Here is a 9580-nt window from a genome sequence, read left to right as displayed (position 1 = left end):
TAAACATATTTAATCCTATAAAAAATGATATCGCATTTCTATTTCATTCTGCTCCACTCAGTTCTATTATATTGCATTCCCTCTGCTTCAAGCATAATCTATGAATCCAAACATAGCCTAAAAAAACACTTGTCAAATGTTTTGGTGGAGGTTTTACTTTGATTAATTGAACTTGATTTAATTCATATTAAAAAGATACTTTTTTTTCTTCATGTTCTTGGAATTTATATCATTTGATTATGTTGTAATAATATATTATGGATTTTGATCTTCTTTATCATCAATTTTTTTATAGAAAAAAAGGTGTTTGTGTTTTGACATCAAGTATTATTATATCACCCTACTGAACACTTCTTCTTTAGCGTTTTTTTTTTTGAATATCAATCTACTTATTTATTCACATCATTAACTCTTAAATCTAATATAAATAGTTAATTTTCTTGTCTAAATTGTTAAAATTATCACACAATTTATTGTACTAAATAATGGTAATAAATTTCTCTTTGTACTAAATAATGGTAATAAATTTTCTTTTTGAAAGCAATACATAAACATTTGGGAGTTTCATTTTTTATTTTTTCTAAAATATTAATAAAAAAAAAGCCGAGTTCAACATTCATAAGTTATATCCTATATAATAAAATATTATTGTTTATTTTTTAATTCTCTTTTCTAACTCTTACAGAAATAAGTAATTTATTTTAATTTTAAAAATAATTTAATTAATATATACTGACAGTATAAAGGCTTTTTACACGTCAGTTAATCACAACCATTGATTTATTTAAAGAGATTAATTGTTATGCACTGTCAGTGTAAAATTTTTTTACACTGTCAATACATCACAATCATCCGTTGTATTACTTTTTAAATGTTTAAAATAAAAGTTAAATCTTTCAAATACATCAGTGATCATGATTAATTGACAGTGTAAAAATCTTTACACTGTCAGTATATATCAATTAATTTCTTATTTAAAATGTTTGACTTTTATTTAACCATTTAAAAAGTAATACAAATAGATTATTGTGATATATTGATAGTGTAAAATCTTTTACACTGACAGTGTATAACAATTAATCTCTTTTAAAAATATAACTTTATTACAAAATTTAAATAAACTCAAAACATAAAATAAATTTCAACAAAATTAACATGAATTTTCCTAATTCCATAAAAAAGAAAACAAAATCTAAATAAAAAACATTTTAGTAATTAGTTTTTATTTTAAAAACTTTAGTATCATTTTATAGATAATTAATTAAGATTTGTATTTAATTTTACTAAATTTAAGATTTATTTTATTTCCACAAGATTTATTTTGGATTGCCACAATATTCTCGAAGCAATTATAAATAATATTATCCGCAGTGTCTTTCCTCCTTCTGTTTCTTCTTCTTCTTCTCATCTCGCCTTCGTTTCTCTCGTTCTCTTTCCAAAACCCCTCTTCCGTTCCATTCAACTCTAGGGTTAGGGTTTTTCCTCTCTCTCTTTCTCTCTCTACCCCCAATCTCTACTTTCTCTCTCTAGGGTTTCATTTTCTTCCGAGTTAATTCCCCTCTTTGGATCTCGATCTACTTGTTTCTGTTACTGTAATGGATAACCGCAAACGAGGGAGGTTCGATGCCGGCGTTAACGGCTCCGCTAAGAAGACTAAACAAGGTAGTTTCTTCAGCTCCAATTTATCTTCATTACAAATTTTATTCATATTTATTTATTATTTTGTCTTCTTGTACTATTTGGTTCTGCTTGAAAGTTTTTTTTGTGCTTGTGGTTCTTGTAACTTATATTCTGTTGTTAATTTCTCAAAAATAATAATTTCTTCTACTTTTTTAGTTTGATGTTTGATTCATGTGTATCTGGAGATAGATGAATTTGCCATTATTTTTGACAGTGTAAAATGTGATATCATATGAAAAAACTAAACAAACCTTCATTGTTATCTATTATTGCTTGACACATGCTATGGTTATTTATGTGAAATTCACCACATTCTTCTTTTGTTGAAACAATCAGCTTCTTCAAACTTGTAAGACTGTGATTAATACCCTCTGAAACTGCGTTGTGTGTCTCTTACTTTTACATTCGGAATCAATAGATTATAAACTGAAAAAACAAGAACTTTCTCAACAAAAAAAAACCTGCCTTTGAAACCCAACCCCAAATCCTGAAAATCCTAAACTAATCATAATTATTTCCCTTCAGCTAAACAAAACCCTAATCTCCAAGTCCTAAATCCTAAATAGAAAAATAATTTTGTAACTGACAGAGTGTTCAAAGTTTAGAATGGCTGCTTCAATTGGAAGTACAAGGGGGAAATTTTCACACCTCCTTGAGTTGGTTGGCTTAATATTAGTTTCACTTTCCTTAATTCCAAAATTTTATTACTAAGAAAGAATAATTATTTTAAGATTTTTTTTTGGGAATAATGTATACTAGATTTAATGATTTAGAGAACGTTAACTGAGAAAAAGTAATTAATGTTTTGCAACAGAAATGGACTCAATATCAAGTGGTGTAGGAAGCAAAACGAAGCCTTGTACCAAGTTTTTCAGGTTCTAATCTATTCCTATCTAAACAAACACTTTGAACTGCATATTTTCCGTTGTTAATAGTTTTATAAGTTACTCTTAAGAATTAAAAGTTTTAATGTCATAATTCGTAAAACTAAACTGTGTAATTCTGCAAATTAACTGGGTATTCTAAGCTTTATACAGGTACATACTGTTCACTGATCTAATCAAGTTGTAATGTAAGAGAATAATGGTTTATTAATGGAGTTCGATAAAGATAGTAATTTGCAGGAAAACCCATGGGAATGGGAACACTATAATTGATTATTAATTGCATTCGTGCACTTTGTTCCTTAATTAGTTTAAATGTTGCTTTTCATTTTAAGGATTAATGTCTTTTTTAGCTTTACCCTCTTCTATTCTTTATGAACCCACCTTACAATTGATAAGCTATTTTCAAAATAAGACAATAGCAGAGTGTTGGATCAGGTTCTATGTCCAAATTATGTTTATGTATGTCTAGAATATAATTTCATGGATTTTTAATATTTTCAAGAGAGAACATTATTGTTAGTCACCTATAACTACAACTAACTAGTTGCATCCAATCTCACATTTGGATTCTATCAAACTTTAGGTAAAAAAATTAGAGGTAAATCTGATAAAGATTGTTCAATATTTTATTCCTCTCTCACTGGAGATTTATTATGTAGCATAGTGACATCTTTAGCGCGTTGATTTTCAAAACAAATTTCCATTTAACCCACTACCCTTGGCTGTTCTGTGGTTTTTGACGGTTCTGTTATTGAATTTCTGTTCTGTTCTGCTTAATCTTTTCAATATTGATGCATTATGTAATTTTGCTCTTTTCATGAATGCTATTTTGATAGGATTTTTCAATCTGTATCCTGATGTCATAATACTCTATCATAGGCATAAATCATATCTTCATCCAATCCATTGCCTTCTAGCTCTTTCTTGATAGATTCTACTATTGTTTTCCTTAGCCTTCCTTTGCTTCTAGTAATTGGGCTACTCAACATCTAATCCACTCTCCTTACTGCGGAGTCTATAGATCTCCTCACGTGTCTCCTCACATGCCTAAACCAGCCAAATATAGATTCAACCATCTTTTTTTCAATAGGTGTTACCCCAACTCTCTAATACTATTATTCTTAATCCTATATTGTCTAGTATTTCCACACACCTAGTGTAGCATTCTCATCTATGATCCACCAAATTTAAGTTTCTGATGTAAAGGATGCTGCATTTAAGTTTCTGTTGTAAAGGATGCTGCATGGTGTTGGGGCATTTAAGTTTCTGATTAGAGGGATGCTGCATGGTGTTGGGGCATTTAAGTTTCTGATCAGAGGGATGCTGCATGGTGTTGGGGCATTTAAGTTTCTGATTAGAGGGGTGCTGCGTGGTGTTGGGTTGAGCAAACACTAGCACCATAGTCAAGTCTAATCGCCTGTTATGGTTGCTTTAAATGAAGACCTCTGCATGTACTACTACTTCCTTCGCTTTTTTATTATAAGTTGTTTTGGACTTTTCACACATAGTAAGAAGGGTAATTAATTTTGCATGAAAAAGAGAAATTAAGAGTGGTTTTACAAAATTGTCCTTCGTTAATGGTCTTGAAAAGATAAATTTAAATAATTGGAGTAATAAATACTCATGGGTATAAAAAGCAAATATCATTAGTGATCTGGTTTGATTAATGCCAGTATAGTGATTAAACATTTTCTAATTTTTTGTGGGCCTTGCTGCCTTGCTGAATCTCTGATTCATGCCAGCTTTGTCTCTTTCCTGTGTTTAGTCAAGAATACATACTATTAATCATTTATGGTAATAGTTCATTAAAGATTATTTATCCCGGTCTTAGTTTGTTGCTTTATGTCTTGCCAAATAATACATGTCCTCTTTCCATGTTTGCATTTGTATACTTCTTTTAAGAGGGAGATTATTAAGTTACAATGTTCATTTTTACTGTAGAAAAAAGGGGAAGATTGCATTTTTGCAACAATATTACTTTGGTATGATGATCTCATTTTGTTGTGCCATTCTGTTTTTTTTTTTTTTGCAGCATTGCTGGCTGCCCATTTGGTGAAGGCTGTCACTTCTTGCATTTTGTTCCTGGTGGTTATAATGCCGTTGCCCAAATGATGAATCTGAAACCTGCTGCACCTCCTAGAAATGTTGCCGCCCCACCACCAGTCTCTAACAATGGATCTGCACCGCAAGCTGTTAAAACCCGCATATGTAACAAGTTTAATTCTGCCGAGGGCTGCAAATTTGGTGACAAGTGCCATTTTGCCCATGGTGAATGGGAACTTGGCAAACCATTTGTTCCATCAATTGATGATCACCGTCCTATGGCACCTACAACAGTTAATCGTATGGTTGGTCGAACTGAGGCTCCCTCTGGTCTGGGCGCTACTAGCTTTGGTGCCAATTCCACTGCCAAGATCAGTGTAGAAGCTTCCTTGGCTGGAGCCATCATTGGAAAGGGTGGTGTGAACTCGAAGCAGATCTGTCGCCAAACAGGAGTCAAATTTTCAATTCGTGACCATGAATCTGACCCAAATCTTAGAAACATTGAACTTGAGGGAACATTTGATCAAATTGCACAGGCAAGTAACATGGTAAAAGATTTACTTTTGACTCTATCAGTCTCCGCCCCACCGAAATCCGCCCCAGGTGGTCCAGGTGCCCCAGCCCCACCTGGAAGAAACATCAAGACCAAGCTTTGTGAGAATTTTGCTAAAGGGTCTTGCACATTCGGGGAAAGATGTCATTTTGCCCACGGTGCTGCCGAATTGCGAAAGCTAGGAATCTAAAATTGACTATGATCCAGTGTTTAATTTTTCTTTCATTAGCCAGGGTATTATTATTACTACATTATTATTAATTAATGTTATTGTTATTATTGTGCAATGCTACTTAGTGGGTACTGATATGACTTCTGATGTGTACGTTTTGTGGCTGTAAGTTTATTTTCAAGGTGACTAGTCTATCGGGGTTGCAAATTAGAATACTTTTATTTCTTACCATCTCTTTTTCTTTATGTGATTCTTTCACAATATTAGCTTCGGTCGTTAGTTTTTACATTACAAAACATTCTTCATAAAATCATACACGTAAAGAGAGACCATTTTAATTAAAAGTTTAGTGTTCTCTGGTCTCTCTTCTAACTGATATTTTTCCAAACCGTCTTTCTATATAACCAAAATTTCAGTGATGAAAATCTATTATATTTCTAGCTCTCTTAGCGCTATCGCTGTCTTATATGGCCACTCATCTATGATGTCATCATATTGAAACATCATCAAACTTACCATTCTTGAATCCTATAACATTCTCCTTATCTAGTTTTTTGTTTTGCAGGATGAAGTTGAGGCACATCCACCATGAGATTTTCAGTGTGACATGCTCTAATTTTTGCCTCTTAAGTTGTGTTTGTTGTTGAAATTGTATTTGTTGGATGGATGGTTTACCGGTAGTTGAGGAACACTTAACCATGGTTTATTTTTGAAAGCACCAATGTCATCAGTTACGCAAAGGAGTTGTTGCTCTAGCTTTGATAATTGATTTTTTCTATCCGAGTCTTTTTTGTCCTGTTACTGTTACCATTTTATGTTAGAAATGTTAAAATTGATTTTTTTATTTGCTTTCTCTTGTGGTACTGGTTGCCCCTTCTAGCTTTCGTATCTCTTAATACTAGAGCTTAAATATGTTTAGTTTCTTTTTCTCCTAAGGAATCAGAAAGAGAACTAACTAGCGACTTTTTTACTGTCCCATTTTTTAAATTAATTTTCTAATCTGTAGTTTGAATTTTTTTTCCCGAGATATTCCATGTTCAGCTCCTCGGTCAATGGAAGGGAGAGAGGTTACACAAATTTTTGTGATGTGTTCGGCCAATGAATGACAGAGTGAATTAATATTTTAATATTTTGTTTATTTAATATTTTAAATACTTTTAATAATAAATATAATTATAAATATAATATTTTATTATATTATATAATATATTTAAAAATATTTTTAATTTTTATTAACTACGACTTTTTATTGTTAAATTATCCCATTCAAGAGATTCTTAGTATAGATGCGAACCCCCATATAACATATCACAATCAAGATATATCTTTCGATTCATCTCCATCACCTCCAAAAAAATAAAACTGAAGAGTTGGATAAGAGACAACCAACAAAAAAGAACACCAGGTGTGGAACAGGCGATTACTATAATCAATAATGTGTATATTATTTTTTTATAATAAATAAATAATTTAATTGAAATATAAAATGTAAAAGGATTTTACACCATCAATTAGTCTTGTATGTTGGACATTGAAATAAATTTGAGTTTTATTTTAAAAATCTATAAAATAATGCAAACCGATGATAGTGATGAATCGACGTTGTAAATGATAGTAATGAATCTCATAAATAAAATATATTATACTTCTTTAAATTTATTAACCACATAATTCTCATAATTATAAATATATTGAAAAAAAAAATTATAGTCAATTTTATTTAAAAAAATTTCAATTTTATATTATTAAAATAATATATTTTAATATATTTATTATTAAATTAAATTATAATATTAACATTAATTGATTTATTAACAATTGTTTTTTAAAAAAATTATATATTTAACATACTTGGTCAGACAGAGCTTATACATCACAAATTTCAAATTTTAGTATAGTTTCTTTTTCTTCCATTGGCCGAGCAGTTATTAAATATGGAACATTTAAAGAATTTTTTTCAAACCGAGACAGATTGAGAATCTCTTCCTTCCATTGGCCGAGCAGTTATTAAATATGAGACATTTTAAATTATTTTTTTAACTGAGACAGATTGAGAAATTAATTTAAAAAATGGGGCTGTAAAAAAATCCTAATTAGCAGCATTAAGATGATGCCGCAAACTGTTTCTACTATTTTTCCATTAAAAAAATTTAACCGTCATCAATTTTGAACCCTACTCAACCTAAGAGATAATCCTATTTTTATTTGTTTTGTTTTACAAAGGTTTTCTATCCAATCTGATTCGTTGAGTAAAACATCCTACAAAGTCCCTACGGTTGTTGTGCTAAATTAATTGAAAAACCAACAACTCAAAACATCACGCACACACTTTGATTTATTTAATGAAACAAACAAACATAACAACTTTGCGGTACAAGATGTACCCTGTTGTACAACTCATGGTCCCATATCTAAAACAGAGACAAACAAACAACCTATGAAACTAGTAGCACCACTAGGATACAAAACTAAACATTGACTAAACAAACAAAACAACATGGTAAGTCACAAACCCATAACCTTAATTACTACACACAAATACACATAACTAATGATTAGGAGCCCCACTCTCTGGGACAGTTCCATCCACGTGGAAAACATGTGCCTCTGTAGTAGTACCCATATCCATACCCGTGTTGCTCTCAATCGGGTTTGAGCCCATCACATCTGCTCCACGTGCAAGCCCGATTCCAGGAATTGTTGACACGTTATCAGTAGCCATTGGTTGTCCGGTTCCATAGTCATCAATGATGGAGTATCCAGAAGCAGTCTCAGCGGTGGGCCCAGTCACGTGAGACATTTTGACCGCAGCATTATACTCACGTGCTTCCTGTTTCTCCATTTCTGCTTGGTTGATCCTCTCTTCTTTCTTCTCTGTCGCCATTTCCTTCTGCATGGGATCACGTGCACTCGTAATCTCACCCTAAAGCAAAAGCATTCCAAACATTTCATTTAGAATATTACATAATAGCGTAAATAACATCAAAAATAGTTTTAAAAAAAACCTTTTCCTGGACGGTGGCTTTGGTCTTCTCTAAGCCAGACTTAGCAGAAGCACCAATGTTGGCGGCGGTTTCCTTAACGGTCTCAACTGCTTTCTTTGCTGCCTGCATTTTCACTCTCAATAATCAAACTTTTTGTTTTTCTATATTGGATCAGTTTCACTTTCTTTCAACGTTTCAGAGGAGAAGCCTTCGTTTATATAGAGTTTGATGAACCTGTATAATCTTCACAAAGTGTCCAATACGAAAAACGTGGCAAGATTCTAAACAGACAGTAACTGCCACGTCTTTACAGACAAGTTGATTAAAAGTAACTGCCTTTAGGAAGTTATTGAAAGGCTCTCATTGTATCTCTAGTTTAGGGGTGGACATCGGATCGGATCGGTTCGGTTCGGTTTCGGGCCCAAATCTTCAAACCAGACCAACCCACTGATGAGACTTAGAGGCCCAATTCCGACCAATTTAATTTTCGGTTTTCTCGGATTCAGGTTAGATCGGTTCGGTTTACTTTAGCGGTTAATTTTGGGTTTTAACTTACTGGACTTTATTGGGTGAGTTTGAAAATTGAAATTAACTATTTTTTCATATTTTTATTATATTTTCTCCCGGTTTTAATGGTCCAGTTGTAAAAAATTTGTAATTGAAACTTAAATGTCTGCTATGAATAAGTTTTTTTATTAAGAAAAAAATTATTTGACCCATTTAATTTTGTGATTGAGATAAATTTAATTTAGTTTTTAGCATTAAAATTTCAAAATTAAAATCATTAATATTGGCATCTGAATCAAATATAGAGATTTTCAACAAGCTATCACTTTTAACATTCCAACAACTTCTTCTCCAAAGATTTCCCATTGACTTACTTCAATATACTCCAAGGAATCTGGTATTTTAAATATGAGCAATAATTCTCAAAGCAACAAATAATTGAAATGATATACAATTACAAAATCACTTAATAACTACAAACTCAGTTATTAAATTCATTAATGCAAGATAAACAAATAATCCAAAGTTATAGTTAAAAAGTATAGATGCAGATCCAACTTCATTTTCTAGAATAAACAATAAGAAAGGTATAGGATGTTAGAAACACTTTAACAAATATGAGTTCATTCCAGTAAACTCCACCAAACTAATAAGTGGGAGTTAAAAATACTATACAAACAATATTTAAGTAAAACACTCCCAAACTAATAAAACTCTTCCTACTAACTTCTGGAATATATGAAAAACTTTAATA

At 31.5% G+C, this 9580-nt stretch overlaps 2 protein-coding genes across 3 annotated transcripts; one reads left to right on the top strand and one right to left on the bottom strand.

The window, feature by feature from the left end:
- Positions 1–1328: 1328 nt before the first annotated feature.
- On the top strand, positions 1329–6179 carry LOC127092425 (zinc finger CCCH domain-containing protein 31). 2 transcript variants are annotated; one of them, XM_051031294.1, is made up of 4 exons: positions 1329–1662; positions 2495–2555; positions 4600–5397; positions 5901–6179. In XM_051031294.1, exons 1-3 carry the CDS (start codon positions 1596–1598, stop codon positions 5351–5353), a joined length of 882 nt encoding a protein of 293 aa, XP_050887251.1. In that variant the 5' UTR covers positions 1329–1595; the 3' UTR covers positions 5354–5397; positions 5901–6179. The 2 variants fall into 2 exon arrangements, with proteins under 2 accessions (XP_050887251.1, XP_050887250.1); XM_051031293.1 differs by lacking the exon at positions 5901–6179 and having other exon boundaries at positions 4600–5566.
- Positions 6180–7652: 1473 nt separating this feature from the next.
- LOC127092841 (18 kDa seed maturation protein) lies at positions 7653–8565 on the bottom strand. Its single transcript, XM_051031732.1, has 2 exons — positions 8341–8565; positions 7653–8258 (listed from the first exon to the last, which is right to left on the bottom strand). Exons 1-2 carry the CDS (start codon positions 8446–8448, stop codon positions 7884–7886), a joined length of 483 nt encoding a protein of 160 aa, XP_050887689.1. The 5' UTR covers positions 8449–8565; the 3' UTR covers positions 7653–7883.
- Positions 8566–9580: the final 1015 nt, after the last annotated feature.

The sequence above is a fragment of the Lathyrus oleraceus genome, chromosome 6, assembly GCF_024323335.1.
Source record: "Lathyrus oleraceus cultivar Zhongwan6 chromosome 6, CAAS_Psat_ZW6_1.0, whole genome shotgun sequence".
Classification (NCBI taxonomy): Eukaryota; Viridiplantae; Streptophyta; class Magnoliopsida; order Fabales; family Fabaceae; genus Lathyrus; species Lathyrus oleraceus.
This window is presented reverse-complemented; position numbering and strand designations above follow the sequence as displayed.